The 15,759-nt window shown below is 40.3% G+C and overlaps 1 protein-coding gene across 4 annotated transcripts in view; it reads right to left on the reverse strand.

Moving 5' to 3' along the window:
• UHRF1 (ubiquitin like with PHD and ring finger domains 1) overlaps window positions 1-15,759 on the reverse strand; it is a 46,185-nt gene that overhangs the window by 24,242 nt on the left and 6,184 nt on the right. For all 4 annotated transcript variants that reach the window (XM_039516113.1, XM_039516112.1, XM_039516111.1 and 1 more), the window contains exons 3-10: window positions 11,891-12,154; window positions 11,267-11,442; window positions 10,450-10,665; window positions 4,357-4,463; window positions 3,986-4,172; window positions 1,450-1,573; window positions 1,251-1,358; window positions 481-585 (exon numbers count right to left, since the gene is read on the reverse strand). In XM_039516113.1, the coding sequence (XP_039372047.1) occupies window positions 481-585; window positions 1,251-1,358; window positions 1,450-1,573; window positions 3,986-4,172; window positions 4,357-4,463; window positions 10,450-10,665; window positions 11,267-11,442; window positions 11,891-12,154 (1,287 nt within the window). The remainder of the gene's footprint in view (window positions 1-480; window positions 586-1,250; window positions 1,359-1,449; window positions 1,574-3,985; window positions 4,173-4,356; window positions 4,464-10,449; window positions 10,666-11,266; window positions 11,443-11,890; window positions 12,155-15,759) is intronic.

Below are 15,759 nucleotides of genomic sequence, written 5' to 3' on the forward strand. Positions count from 1 at the left end.
CTTGGGCAAAGCCAGTGCCAGTCAAACCTATCCACCCCACAATGCCAACAGGCAAATACATAACAGTATTGGTTCAATTGTACTTCCTAACTCTGTGCTGAATACTGTTGACACAGGGAGATATGGCAAGAAGGAAACAGGAGGTCCTCTGTGCACTTTTTGGAGTGGGAAATGGATCTCCTAGGAAGAGGACAGTGTTTCCTGGAGAGGGGATAGGCTGCACAAAGTGTCATATAAGCTTAGTTAACTTGTCCCTGACTCATTCCAAGCAAGAATATCCTATTATTCAGGTTTACGTTTTTTCTTTGCCTGGTTCTCCCTGTCTGAACTGGTGTTAAGTTCTTCAGATGAAAGATGTGATGTAGAATGAAGAGTATTAGATGAATCCAAGTGTTTGTTTAAATACAAAATTTGTAATTCAGTACTCTGATCTTCTCTACAAAAGATCCCAGAGAATAAACAATTCCAAGATTCACTTACTATATCGTCTTCATAACCTCCTGCCAGGACCAGGGAGTAAGCACCATCATTGCTCCTGCCATGTATACCTGCTACATGGGGCCTGTGAACACCAGATTCACTCACCTAGAAGAGATCAGTAGAAAGTTTACTGGACAGCTGTTCCAACAGGCCACAAATAGCTGCAATTATTTAGCACCAACATGAATCAATGCATGTGCACAACTGAGTTGCTGATGGCGCACACAACTTTTGGTTTTTGTTTTCCTTATCCTTTTCAGATTTGTTTGTATGTACAAAAATAGAATCTTTTCATGTGTTCCTACTTACTTGTATCAAGAAATATCTAATATTACACATCTTCCACCAGATAAGGGTCCTGACTTGTTGCCCTGCACAATGTGCAGTCATTTACACCAGTGCAAAGTGAGTATAAAATAATGTCAAATCAATAGTCGCATTTTGCATCTGCTTTGCCCAAGGTGTAGAAAAACAACGAATTGGGCCCTATAACTTCAGGTTGAAGAGAGGAGGAACAGATGAAGTCTTAAGAGTAACCCATAAAGGACAAATCCACTTTTTTCCCCTCTAAAACAATAGCTTGACTATGTGAGGGTAACCATCAGAAATTCAGGTTTTATCTTAATGTTTGTGCTGGAAGACTGCCAACTAAACAACTAGTAGGTATATGATGTTCCAGATATCAAGGAAGTGAAACTGTTGAGAGGGAAAGCAATTTTATTCCAACTATTCATAACACAACAGTTCACTCCAGCACTGCTATTTCATACCTGGACTCTGAATTTCCACATGGTGCCAACTGGAACCCCAGGAATTGGTCCATAGTGGTTAGAGGGGACAATGGTACATTCCCTTGTGCGACCCACACATGCCATACCCTGTTTCAATGAGAAAGCCAGATCTAAGAACTGCCATCGATCATCATGCTTTACATATTAAGATACAAGACAAAACAAGCTTTACACCAACCTTGCCCCAGTCTCTCTGAGAGGATGAATTAGCAGATGCCATCTTTGCCTTCTTTTTACTTTCTTTTAACTTCTCTCCTGCTAAAACCACTTCACTTGCATCATTCCGACATTCAGGGCAATACCTAAAATTGCCAGCCAATAAAAATTAGCTTGTGGTAGCCCCTCAAGTTAAAAATTGTGTTTTTCTTAGAGTGTATTGGTGGGTTATCAAGTAGAAACTTGGGAAGTTTATCTGAAGTTGTGTACACCCCATACTGACAGCCTCTCAACAAGAGAATTAAAATTGTACTAACTACAGCTGTTCAGACAGGGTACTTCAACAACTTTCCTGGCCACCACAGACAGGGCTGTTTCTGAGAAATATTATAAAGCCAATTTACGGAATGTTGGAACAGAGCATGTGGAAGAGAAAAGAATGTTAACATACAGCATGTTTTAGTGGACATGGTTCTCAAAAAAGGCCTGTTCATGATGGGTAAGGTAAGACATACACAAAGTCTGCAATAGCTGTTCAACTAGTTGGCATCATTCTGACTTCAGTACGGATAGGATCTGCAAGGGACTGCAACCTGTACTGAAACAAATTGCCTCATTCCCATTCTGCCAAAGGGCTACATTCTTTCCTATCAATGAAGGCTACAAATCAGATTAGCAACTGTAAAGATCACATTGACAAGAGAGCATTTATCAGATCAGATAGCTGTATGTCCTAGTTTTAAAAGTACATAAGCCATCACCTCCACAACAATGCAGTATTGAGAGAAGAGCGCCTACTACCACGCCCACCCACCTCTCTCCAATCTAGTTATTTTGCTTGCCCAAGTTGAGATGCCTTAAAAGGGGCTTGATTCTCAGGAATACTGAAGACCCCTTTAAGAAGTCAATTTAGGCAATCCCTCCCCCCCCCCGCCAAAAAAAATCACTAATCACTCTAGAAAAATTTAGTCCAAGGAGACCAGGAGAAAGTTTTAACTTGTGAAATGTATGCACTGCATATTTTCAAACTGGATTGGCTAGTGTTAGCAGCAGGAAAGTGGCTGCTTATTTTGCTTTCCACAAATCAGCACTGTTCATAGAACTACCATTAAAGAAACTTACCTATAAGAGTAGTAATAATCTGGCTGAAGAAACTCCATGCTTATAATGCTATAAACTTTACTTTGTTACTAAATGTATTTTAGATTTTTAACTGAATCACAGACCTGGTTTTCATATGTTTCTGTAAGAAGCCCAGCATATTTTTAGTACTATAAACTAACATTTATGTTTCAGCAAATGATCCAAAGCTCAGAACAGTCTTAGGGCTTATCTACACTTACCGGGGCGGGGGGGGGGGGGGGGGGGGAAGGAAGGAGAATCAACGAGCAGTGATTGATGCAGTGGCGGTCGATTTAGTGGGTCTAGTGAAAACCCACTAAATCAACTGCAGATCGCTCTCCAGTCGACTCCTGTACTCCACCGGATCGAGAGAAGAGATGGGGGAGTCGACTAGAGAGCAACTCCAGTCAACATTGCATAGTGTGGACCCCGCAGTAAGTAGATCTAAGCTACGTCGATTTGAGTTACGCTATTCATGTAACTCAAATTGCGTAGCTTAGATAGAATTTCCCCTGTAGTGTAGACAAGGCCTCATTCACAAAGATCCATCCCAATTTAGAGAAGGCATAGCTTAATAGGGCTAGTAAAGTCTTACGCAGTTACCTCCCAATGCTTCTAGAAGGCATAGCCTCCATCAAAACAACTTTTTACATTTAGGCCTTGACTATACACAGAAAGGCCTGTCTACACCACAGCTGCTATAGCAGCACAGCTATGACACCACAAGTGTGATGTTGTCGCGCCATAGCATAAACCAGTGGTTCTCAACATGTGGCCCAATCAGCATACAGCTGTGGCCCATGTGACATCCTCAGGGCCATATGGGTAGAATATATAGTGTATGGATGCAGCCCACACTGGTAAATAGGTTGAGAACCACTGGTGTAAAGGCTTTCTAGATTGATGGAAAAGCCTTTGTCAATGTAGTTAATCTCTCCAACAGGTGATGCTAGGTCAACAGAAAAATTCTGTAGACTTAGCTACATCTACACTGGGTGTTTGGGCGACCTAAGTACAGTGCTCAGAGTGTGAAAAGTTTTCATAGCCTTAAGTGACATAGCTAAGTCCGTCTAATTTTTGAGCACAGACAGGCCAAAGTTACAGAAATGTCTCTGACAGTGTGTTTTTAATAAATTGTTAAACATGAGCAAAATCTCTTGGAATCAATTAAAAAACTCAATTTAAACCTGAATTATAGTTATTAAGGAAAGGAATTGACTTGAGCTAAAACTAAATAGCTACAATTCAGCTTTAAATGGATTTTAATAGCATTCATGGGGTCTTGCTCTGGTATAACAAAATTGGTTAAAAACCACACACCTTCAGAGGGGGGGGGGTGTGTGTGTACACACACGTGTACACAAGGCCTTACACTTTTCAATACCTAAAGCCTACACACAAAGTTACAATACTGAGCAGGCATTTTCATGACTTACCAGTCCTCATCATCCGGTATGCTACTAAGGGGAGGGTTGAGGCAGTAGATATGGAAAGCCATGTCACACTCATCACACATTAGCTGTTTATCTGGATCCTGTTTACCTCCACACACATGACAGGCACACATCCTGCAGGTCTTGTTTGGGTTATCTTTACAATGTTTACACACTGGCCCACTCTGCCCTATGAACATACAGAAACCACAATTACTGCTGCTTCAGATTTCAGAAAATACTAGTTACACTAAAATGGACAAAAAGCCTCAACCACAAACATTAAAAAGTTTAATTTTCTTGGGTATCCAATACTAACATCGTAACAATAGGATGTAGTGTAAAGTTTAAGGGCAACATTAAAAAAATCTCACTTTTTAAGGGGCTGGTGCTAGCTGGACTAACACTTCCAGGTTCTTCAATTTTGTAAATTTCATCCACAAAGATAATTTTGCAGTCATTCAAGGAATCACCAGCATCCCTAAGGGGAGAAATTCATAAGTCAACAAAATCAGCCTTAAAAAAAACAAACCAACCAACAAAACAAAACAACCACACCTCACTGCTGCACAGGTATACTACATAATGCAGACTGAGAGGCAGGTGCAATATATCTTGGATCACAAGTAGTTTCTATGAAGCATTCTGGATCACGTACAAGATGATCAATTAACAGATTTATAATAGTCAATGAGGCAACAGCTCTGTAGCTGTGTTGCTCTAGTGCCCATAGTATAGATGTGGCCTTAGTCTGCAGCTGGACAGCAGCAACAGTTCTAAGCGCTGGTCTATACCCCATTTTTGGGCAGCTATACTGATTTAAAAAACAGATATAGTTAAAGGTAATATAAAAAAGCCTAGTATAGATGCAGCAAAGAGTCCTGTGGCACCTTATATACTAACAGACATAGTGGAGCATGAGCTTTCGTGGGTGAATACCCACTTCGTATTCAATGAAGTGGGTATTCACCCACAAAAGCTCATGCTCCACTATGTCTGTTAGTCTATAACAGGGGTTGGCAACCTTTCAGAAGTGGTGTGCCGAGTCTTCATTTATTCACTCTGATTTAAGGTTTTGCGTGCCAGTAATACATTTTAACGTTTTTAGATCTCTTTCTATAAGTCTATAATATAACTAAACTATTGTTGTATGTAAAGTAAATAAGGTTTTTAAAATGTTTAAGAAGCTTCATCTAAAATTAAATTAAAATGCAGAGCCCCCCGGACCGGTGGCCAGGGCCCGGGTAGTGACTGTGCCATTGAAAAATCAGCTTGCGTGCTGCCTTCGGTACGCGTGCCATAGGTTGCCTACCCCGGTCTACAAGGTGCCACAGGACTCTTTGCTGCTTTTACAGATTCAGACTAACACTGCCACCCCTCTGATACTTGAGTATAGATGCAGTTATTCCTGTACAAAAAGTGCTTTATAGTTATAGTGGTGCAAAACTTGTGTGTAAAGAAGTCTTAAAAATATATGTTAAGTTCCCCAAATCTTTGCAATGGAGCATTAAATGGTGATTGGGTTCGGAGTTAGGTGCTAACTATGCTGTTTTGTTTCTTTAAAAGCATGCCAGTAATGCCTGTTCTTACAAAAAAGACAGGAGCTTTAATCAAGTCATTCCAAGGAGCTATTTTAGTCAAGTTAGGGCTATTATGTAAAACAAAAGCTTTCTTTACTCAGCTGGTCATTTCTTCCCAGGCTCTAGTGTCTGCTCCTCCCCTACAGCATGTCCACCCTCCCCAACTGTCTTTTCCACACCCATCTGGAACATGCCTGCCTTATGCGACTGCCCCTCTGCCATTGGCCAACCAATGCCTCTTCAATCCAGTTCCACAGCAAATTCCTCCTCTATTAACAGCCTATTTACTCTAGCTGCACTTTGACTACTCCACACCCACCAATTCCAGGCTGTTTCCAGCACCTCTGGCCTGGTCTCCACCCCACCCACCCATATTGTTCTTTGTTTTGGAGGTAGCATCTAGGAGCTCTAGTCATGAACCAGGACTCCACCTAGATTCCAAATGGAGAACAAAAGACACAGCCTCTGCCTGAAAGTTTACAAGCCTTACTACCAACCTGAATTCCTTTTCACATTAAATAAACTCACCTATGAAGGGTTTAATATCCCTTAACACAGCAGACAAGATTGGTTGAAGGCAACACTGCCTGAAGTAGATTTAGTGGCTGAGCTGAACTTTGCAGAATTTGAACCTGCAGCTCAAAAGAGTTTCTCAGCAAAAGCTATGCTTCAATTATTACGATATCCTCAAAAGGTCGCAAACTTTTATTATGGAAACTGAACACCCCGTGTGCCACCCTCCATCCCCCTCTTTTTCAGGAACTCCCTACATTTACTCCCAATCTCTTCTGTGCCAGGGTCTCTATGTGCCCCCCATTCCACCCTCCTCCCATACCAGGGTCGCCCATTCTGCCTCCACACCAATGGCTCTGTGCCATTCCTATATCCCTCCATAGCATGTGTTGTGTGTTCCCCATTCCCCTATACCAGGTCTAGAGTGTATCCCTATTGCTCCCACACCTTCTATTCCCCCTTACCAGGATCCTCCAATCTCCCATCACCCATTAGGGATTCTGTGTGCCCCCCTATAACACAAAGGCCCTTGGTGATTCACTGTTCTGTGTCAGCAAAAAAAACAGGAGTACTTGTGGCACCTTAGAGACTAACAAATTTATTTCAGCATGAGCTTTCGTGAACTAAAGCTCACTTCTTCGGATGCATAGAATGGAACACACAGACAGGAGATATTTATACATACAGAGAACATGAAAAGGTGGAAGTATGCATACCAACAGGCAGAGTCTAATCAATTGAGATGAGCTATCGTTAGCAGGAGGAAAAAAAACTTTTTGAAGTGATAATTAAGATGGCCCATAGAAGGTGTGAGGAGAACTTAACATAGGGAAATAGATTCAACTGGTGTAATGACCCAACCATTCCCAGTCTTTGTTTAAACCACAGTTAATTGTATCTAGTTTGCATATTAATTCAAGTTCAGCAGTCTCTCTTTGGAGTCTGTTTTTGAAGTTTTTTTGTTGCAAAATTGCCACCTTCAAGTCTGTCACTGAGTGGTTAGAAAGGTTGAAGTGTTCTCCCACTGGTTTTTGAATGTTATGATTCCTGATGTCAGATTTGTGTCCATTTATTCTTTTGCGTAGAGACTGTCCGGTTTGGCCAATGTACATGGCAGAGGGGCATTGCTGGCACATGATGGCATATATCACGTTGGTAGATGTGCAGGTGTACGAGCCCCTGATGGTGTGTCTGATGTGATTAGGTCCTGTGATGGTGTCACTTGAATGGATATGTGGACAGAGCTGGCATCGGGCTTTATTGCAAGGATAGGTTCCTGGGTTAGTGTTTATGTTGTATGGTGTGCGGTTGCTGGTGAGTATTTGCTTCAGGTTGGGAGGCTGTCTATAGCGAGGACTGGCCTGTCTCCCAAGATCTGTGAGAGTGAGGATCATCTTTAAGGATAGGTTGTAAATCTTTGATGATGCACTGGAGAGGTTTTAGTTGGGGGCTGTAGGTGATGGCTAGTGGTGTTCTGTTATTTTCTTTTTTAGGCCTGTCCTGTAGTAGGTGGCTTCTGGGTACTCTTCTGGCTCTGTCAATCTGTTTTTTCACTTCAGCAGGTGGGTATTGTAGGTTTAAGAATGCTTGATAGAGATCTTGTAGGTGTTTATCTCTGTCCGAGGGATTGGAGCAAATACGGTTGTATCTTAGAGCTTGGCTGTAGACAATGGATCGTGTGGTGTGTCCGGGATGGAAGCTGGAGGCATGTAAGTAAGTATAGCGGTCAGTGGGTTTCCGGTATAGGGTGGTATTTATGTGACCATCGTTTATTAGCACAGTAGTGTCTAGGAAATGGACCGCTTGTGTGGATTGGTCTAGGCTGAGGTTGATGGTGGGATGGAAATTGTTAAAATCGCGGTGGAATTCCTCGAGGGCTTCTTTTCCATGAGTCCAGATGATGAAGATGTCATCAATGTAGCGCAAGTAGAGTAGGGGTGTTAGGGAACGAGAGTTAAGGAAGCGTTGTTCTAAGTCAGCCATAAAGATGTTGGCATACTGAGGGGCCATGCGGGTACCCATAGCAGTGCCACTGATTGATTAGACTCTGCCTGTTGGTATGCATACTTCCACCTTTTCATGTTCTCTGTATGTATAAATATCTCCTGTCTGTGTGTTCCATTCTATGCATCCGAAGAAGTGAGCTTTAGCTCACGAAAGCTCATGCTGAAATAAATTTGTTAGTCTCTAAGGTGCCACAAGTACTCCTGTTTTTTTTTGCGGATACAGACTAACACGGCTGCTACTCTGAAATCTGTTCTGTGTCAGTAACTCGTCAGGCCCAACATACTCGCTACACCTAACAGTGTTAAGATATATACCCAAAAGGTGTCATGTAACATCTCATTGGAAAAACTAAATAACTCACTCATTATTAATATTAGAGTGATGTGTGTATAGGTCATGTGCAAAAGATATCAGTATGTGCTAGAATTATATTCTTAAAGTGTGTTTGGCAAGGAATGCATAAGCACACTGTGCCTTAGTCAAGGGAACATGCATTTGCCTGATCATCAGGCAGAGACAACGAAGATATGTTAACACATAAGGTAAACAAACCTATCAAGCTAACAAGCAGGAGAGAGCAGCTTAGTCTGGGATTACTTTTCAAAGAATACATTTTAAAGGTTGCCTGGACTATAAAAAAGAAAGGGGAGAAAACTACCTAGTGGTCCATCACTTGGGGACCAGAACTCTTGAAATCACAGAACATTGGGTCCTTCAACCAAGGCCGTTGAAGTCTCTAGGGACTGAATATAGGTTAGAAACCTGCTCAAAGATTGTAACTTGCCGAAGTTACATTTTCATCTTAGAAACATATTTTTACTTATTTGTAACCCTTTCTATCTTTACTTCTTATAGTTGGCATCACTCAAGCCTCTGACTTTGTTAATAAGTGTTTTACTTTTACTCTAAACCAATTCAGTGCTGTGATTGAAATAAGTGTTTGTCAAAAATTCATTAATGTAATGAATTGCAGTATATTGATTCTTTAAAGGAACAACAAACTTAACCACCTGTGAATGTTACAGGAGAGGACTGGATGCTACAGAGGCAGACTGTTTCGAGGAAATTCAAGATGAAGCGGGTGTTAGGCTTACTTTTTGAAAAGTAACTGTGTGGTGGAAGCAAGGGTGTGACTTGCATGCTGTCTGTTAGTGTCAGGGCTTTGAGCCACAGCAGCATTAGCATTTAAGGCAACCAGAGTTACAGAGCAAGTCCTGACAATCCCTTAGTGGTCAGGGCTAAATCACAAAACATCACCCCCTACCCCTATTCCAGCATGCTCCATTCTTCCCTCCCCATGGCAGGGCTCTGTATGAACTCTCATTACCCTCTTTTTTCTCTGTCTTGGAGAAAAGTCAATGTGTCAATATATTAAAACTATTGGTATGATGAGCAAAGATGAGCAAGTTTATTATGCTAGAAGGTATTCATGGATACCATCAAGCAGTTCTTTGATCTGTAGACAATTGCAGACGTTCTAGATTCTAGAAGCTAGGGTTATGCTAAAGAGCTGGGAGAGACTCTATATGCCCCCCACATTTTCAGTTTTCTGAATTCCCTTAAAAAAAAAAAAAAAAAAACCACACACACCCAATAGGGTTCTGACCATTGATGCCTAGAACATTCCCTGAAATGTTAGTCTTTTTTTCCCCCCAAATGCTACATTCAACTACTTCATTACACACAAACAAAAATGCCACTGATTTGAGTATAAGCCCTTCACAAGGTTGGCCAAAAACGTGCAAATTAAAAACTGGCACCAAACACAAAATAAAAATGTGCAGATAAGACCTAGAAAAAAAGTTTAACATTTAAATGATGTAATAACAGAACACTGCCTCTTTTTTAATATACTTTCTTTTTCAAAGGCATGGGTTCATAGGGTCCAGATATTTGCATCTATCTTCATGTTCTAGATCAGGACTTGGTCAAAAGGAGCTTGACATGGCAACCTACACGCAAAGGGATTTTTCTACACAGCATTTGTAAAATGAAAACATGAGTTCACTTTCTCTCTCTCTCAAGTTTTTGAGAAAGTTTACCTGACTGTAGACCTTCCCTGACAATATTCATAATCATTGTCAGGAATTAAAACTAGCGAGTGGAACTCACTGGTCTAATATCTGTTGTCCAAATCAAAATGAACCACAGAAGTAAAACAAATGGCTAAGAGTTAGAATTTTACATTCCATTCAGCACCATAACCAAGTTTGCTTTTTTAAGAGTTGAAAGTAATTGGTTTCTTTATTGAAGGCAATGATGACAAGCAAAACCTATTAAAGAAGAGCAATACTTGCAAACAGAGCATTTAAAAGTAATTTTGGGACTCTACATCTATTTCATTCTTTTAGGATCGGGATTACTTACCCAAGCAGTATCTTTGCATACATCTCCTTGTTCATTCTGGTTTCCCGTTTTCGCAGAATCTCTGCATCATACCAAAAACCTCTCTCTTTTGGTTCATCGGGATTATAGTTGACCATCACCACTTCCCCTACTTCTAGTTGGTGCCACTTCAAAACAGTCCGTGCTCGAGTACGTACATCTTTTGAACTCAGTTCTACAACTCCATTTTCTGGGTAGCTTTTTTGGGGAAAAGAGTTAGATTATTGAAGATAATCTAATTTTCACATTATATTTAACCACCTGTTTTTAAGAACAGTCTATGCCAACACAACATACAATTGTTCAAAAGTTGATTCTCTTCTCTCCCCCAGCATATCCATTGCTAGAATAGGGCACACCAAAATTCTCAGTGCTGCAACCCATTTAATATTTTGGCTATTTATTTAGTCTTCAACAAAACTGACACTTCTCTTCCACTCTGGTCTACTTATCCTCCAGTTTTAAAGTGCATACGGTTCAGACAAGCTGGCAGTGTTACAGCCTGTCTGCATTTAAAATGGTTTAGTACTATAGATGGTAGAGCTATGTTGGCAAAATACCCATAGTGGAGAAGCAGCTTTATTAAACATTTCTCCAAATGGAAGGCGCTATACCAGTAAAAGGGCTTTTTTGCCAGTATAGCTTTGTTGTTTAGAGGTGTGAAATTTTTTTTCCCATACTCCTACCAATACAGCTATGCTGATAAAGCTTTCTAGTGCAAACCAGGCCAAAAATCTTGCTTCTCTACATGACCAAACGCTCCAACACCATCAAATGACCTTCATTAGCTATAACTCACTCTTCATATTTCACATGATATAGGATATCTTCTTCAGCAGCAGTTGATTGCAGTTCAGACTCTGTATCACTATCACTTGATTCATTTGCTGCCTTCTCTTTCCTGGTCACATTTACAATCTGGGCTTCAAACCATGCTCCCATGTTCATATCCCGAGCATCTACAAACTCGTTGATCTAAACAAAGCAAGACATGTAACTCTCCAAAATAAATTTTCAGAGTAAGCTTGAAACTCAATTAAGCCACTCTCTATAGGGCTTAATTTTTTGGGAAATATAACTAGCACTTGTAACAATCTATGTTTGAACTCTCTTGATGGTCCCACAGCACATCCTGACCGCTCTCTCTCTCTCTCAGATAGGGTCAGGAATTGTCTTAACATTTGTCTTGTGCATCATCAAGCACACAGTGGTTTAGTAAATAACGTAGTACAGCCTTGCAAAATGGTCATAGTCTGTACTCGGTCGGTAAAAACACTCATACCTTAAAAATTCCACTGTAAAAAGCACGTAAAAAAGGTACTTGTTCTGAGCAATCAGTTTCTTAAAGGTTTTAGAAAGAGGCTTTGCTGTTCATTTCTGTATAGTACTTTGTACCTGAGAAAGAAATCTAGCGTACACTCACCTTATAGAGTCCAAATCCTGGATCAACCCAGTCAGCCTGTGCTACTGTACTAGGCTGACACTCCAACTCTATTGCACCCTCGCCATTGTTGGAGTTCTTATCAGACTCACTTTGGCCTGAGCCGCAGCCAGAGTCTGTATCCGAGAGTTCCAAGTCCTTCTCTTTATTAACAGTAGGAAGCATAGCGGGGCTCTGTCTTACAAGCAGCTGAACAATATCATTCAATCCAACATTGTAGTCAAAGAGGGAGTGACCATCTTCCATCTACAGGATAAATTCAGAAAGTAACACCCTAGTTAATTCCATTTATATTTTAAAGCCAACTCAAAACTGCCTTTGATTACATTTGCAGGTATATGTAAAAAAATATACTTGAAAAGCACTAACAAGAATTAAGCAGTATTTGTAATTTTCAAACATTTATGAGTGTCTAGTAGATTTTTATTCTTACTGTTTGGAAATTTTTGTGTTCACAGAACAAACTCGGATGCAAATACTGGAGGAAAAAAATGCATCTGCGCTAGGGTAGAACTGCTTCAGTGGCCAAGTCACTCCACTTCTCTAACTAGGTTCTGAATGGCAGTGTGAAACGAACCAGTCTTAATTTCACTTTGCAGCTGTTCAGCAAAGCCAGCAGCAGTTGTAGTCACTAGAATCAGTCTACAAATTCACAAGACTGAACTGTGTCTGATCAAAGCTAACTTGAAGGAAAGTTAAATTAAAATTTGGAAAAGTGGCACTGCACAACGGCAGAACTCTGACTTTTGACTACATAAATAGAGGACCAAATAAATCTGTACCTTTTAAAGTTCTTGAAGTTACTGAAGTATTACTATTCCAGATTTAAGGCACAAGACTTGATGCTGGAGAAAGTTTAGCAATTTAGACAAGCTTCACCAGATATTTAAGGTCTGACTAATAGAAATTCTACAGGAAATCATCATCCCTCCCAGCCCAAACCACTAAAAAAAAAGTGATCCTCAGAGCTTTGTTCTCTATCAGCGGGAAACAAGTTAACCACAAAAACTTGCACTTCAGAAGAATCACTGAGAATGAATTATGATTCATGGCATAAAATAATTGTGGGGCTACTACTGGAAATATGGATAAGAACAGTAAAGGTCAAGTTATTTCCTGTGAAGGGATGAAGAATCATAGCACTAATCAAATCCATAAATCGAGAATCAGCTGAATCTTCTTATACTTACTACCAGAGTAATAGTATCACAAAAAAATCAGGTTCCGACTAGCAATAAGTATCAGAAGAACAGCATAGAGAATACCAAAAGGACAAGGTTAAGAAAAGAGCAGCAAAGGATGAGAGAACATGCACAAGGAGCAGCTACAGGAGCACAGAGTACTAGATGACATGCTGAAAGCAGCAATATCGGATGCAAATGTTTTATTACTGGAGGTTTTTCTCCCCTTCCATCATTTTGCAATATGAATCAGATCACAAACTTGACAGACTTCAAATCAGGAAAGGCGCTATACGTTGGGGAAAAATCTCACCCTAAACCCTACCCTCAAACATTCTCTCCATCAGAGTCCATTATTCCATCTCTGTACTCTGAATGAGTCTTTTGTGGTCCAGTCCCTCTGATCTCATACTAGAGAATACTCCATTAAATACATAGCAATCCAGTACTAGTATTACACTTCACAGCTCTCTTAAGTCTGCATTTTTTAAAGTCTTCTTTGGTTCCCTCATGCAGTTGAGGCTGCTAACATCTGTGCAAGCTACATTCCCTGCCTCACCCAAAACAAGGTGAAACAAAATAAGATACCTTGGGGTCTAAACAGCAGCACTAGTTTCTTCATAGCCAACAGTAACAATATGCTGCTTTATCTACGCTTTGCCAAAAGCACTGCAATTTGCAGTGGGAGTTTTAATACCTGTTAATAACTGTTCCCAAAGCTCTTATTAATTCAAGGCCCCAGTGTGTCAATGTCCAATAGTCACTTGTTTAAATAGGAGTATCTTGAGACACTTCACCTTTGGAAGAATTCTTGTTAACCATCCCGACTATACTACTATCTTTACCCACATATTAACTGGAGCAAATCTTGTATTTTACAAAAACCCTGCTTTGTTAAATAGCAGCTTTTCAGGAAGCAAAACATCAGCAAGTTTCACTAACAGACCATGCAAAAAATGAGCTAAAGCAAGGAGGTAGGGAGCTAAGAAGGGAGGAAAGAACAACCACCTCTCCAGCCAAGAAAGCAGTGATGTTAATAATGGCTTTCACAGGAGTACCATTCAAGTTCTTTTTTTCAAGGATGATGGCAACCAAAGCTCAGACTCTCAAAGCCCCACCTACATTGGGAAAACAACAAAATATCTCCACTGGGTCAGGTATTAAAACCAGAGGGGGTCCATAACTCTGGTACATGTTTGATTAGGCTTGCTTTTTAGCAGGGTAAAGTTACATTAGTGGTTAAAGCAGCGAAGAGTTCTGTGGCACCTTATAGACTAACAGACGTATTGGAGCATGAGCTTTCGTGGGTGAATACTCATAAAACAGTTCTGGGTGCAGGAACCTTGCCTGCATCAGGGCGACCAGTATTTGATTGGTGTCCACACTGGAGAAGAGTACTATGGGACAACTTCTTTAGCAAGAATGTTTACTAAAAAAGCAAGGCTGGCCTTAAGCACAAGCAAAGCAAATAGCTGATTGGGCCCCTGGACCAGCTTTGCAACTCATCTTAATCTTCCTACTCTAGCAATAACATTAAAAAGGGAAGAAACAAACAGCCTGATTCCACCTACTACCCTGATAGCTTGATTCCAAGATAAGATTGGCCCCAATTTCTGAAATAGGACCCCAAATATTTTAGAACAGCCATTATTTCTTGTTAGTGTCTGCACACATTCAAGTTACTTATAAAGACACCATGGTATTTAAGCACTGAATGAGAGCTAAAGTTCTGCATTTGTTTCAAATTTGTTCCAAAATATTCTCTATCCTCTTGACTCCTTCAAAAGGAATCCTTCATATGCCAAATACATAGACAAACTTAATCTCTGCAGAATCTCACTCAAATGTGCTTCTGGCAGCTCACAAGGCATACAACTTGGTGCATAGTTCTGCATGAACACAAGAAAATAACCTCTCAGCTTTCCGATGGCACCCCAATACATCAGCACTGTACTCAGAGTACTCCACCGCACGCATTCTGAGAATTTAGCAGCCAGCCAGCATGACAGGAGATATTCTTATTGAACAAACCCAAGCTATTTCCCTCAGACAAGTGGCAAGTGTTCCCTTTACAACTGTGGGGTTTGGTTTTGTTAGAACAATTAACAAAAGACAGTAACCATAATTGAGGGAAAAATTGGTTATACGTGCTGCTAAAGCAAAAATGTCAAGTAAAATAAGTGGGGTTTCTTCCGTCTCCAAGCACTCTAATTTCCAATTAACCAAGCTGAAGTTTGCATGAAGCTTTAGAATGTAACTTAATGATGCAAATCAGTGTAGGATATGAGCCCTGTATATAAGAGCCTTTTAAGCTTATTTTACTACAAATTCAGTTAATCATATAAGTAGTAACTTCTTGTGGAAGGAAACACATTCTTGTTACACAAATGTAATGTCCTACATAATGTCAGGAATGTAATATTACTGAATCACTCGAGACTACCAAGCCAAAGTTTAACTTGATAGCAGCTACCCATGATTTTTAAAAAGCTCTGCTATCAGGTTTTACAGAGACAGACTACTTCCTGTGAATCAAGATCTTTATAGCCCCTCAAAGCAGTAAAAATTCCAGAACTTGAAAAACTTAGCACTAAACCTAACAGTCTGAGATCACAAAGATCCTAGTAAAATCTGATTTTCATAGATACCATGTGATTTTACAAACTCAGT

The sequence above is a fragment of the Mauremys reevesii genome, linkage group 26 (assembly GCF_016161935.1).
Source record: "Mauremys reevesii isolate NIE-2019 linkage group 26, ASM1616193v1, whole genome shotgun sequence".
Lineage (NCBI taxonomy): Eukaryota > Metazoa > Chordata > Testudines > Geoemydidae > Mauremys > Mauremys reevesii.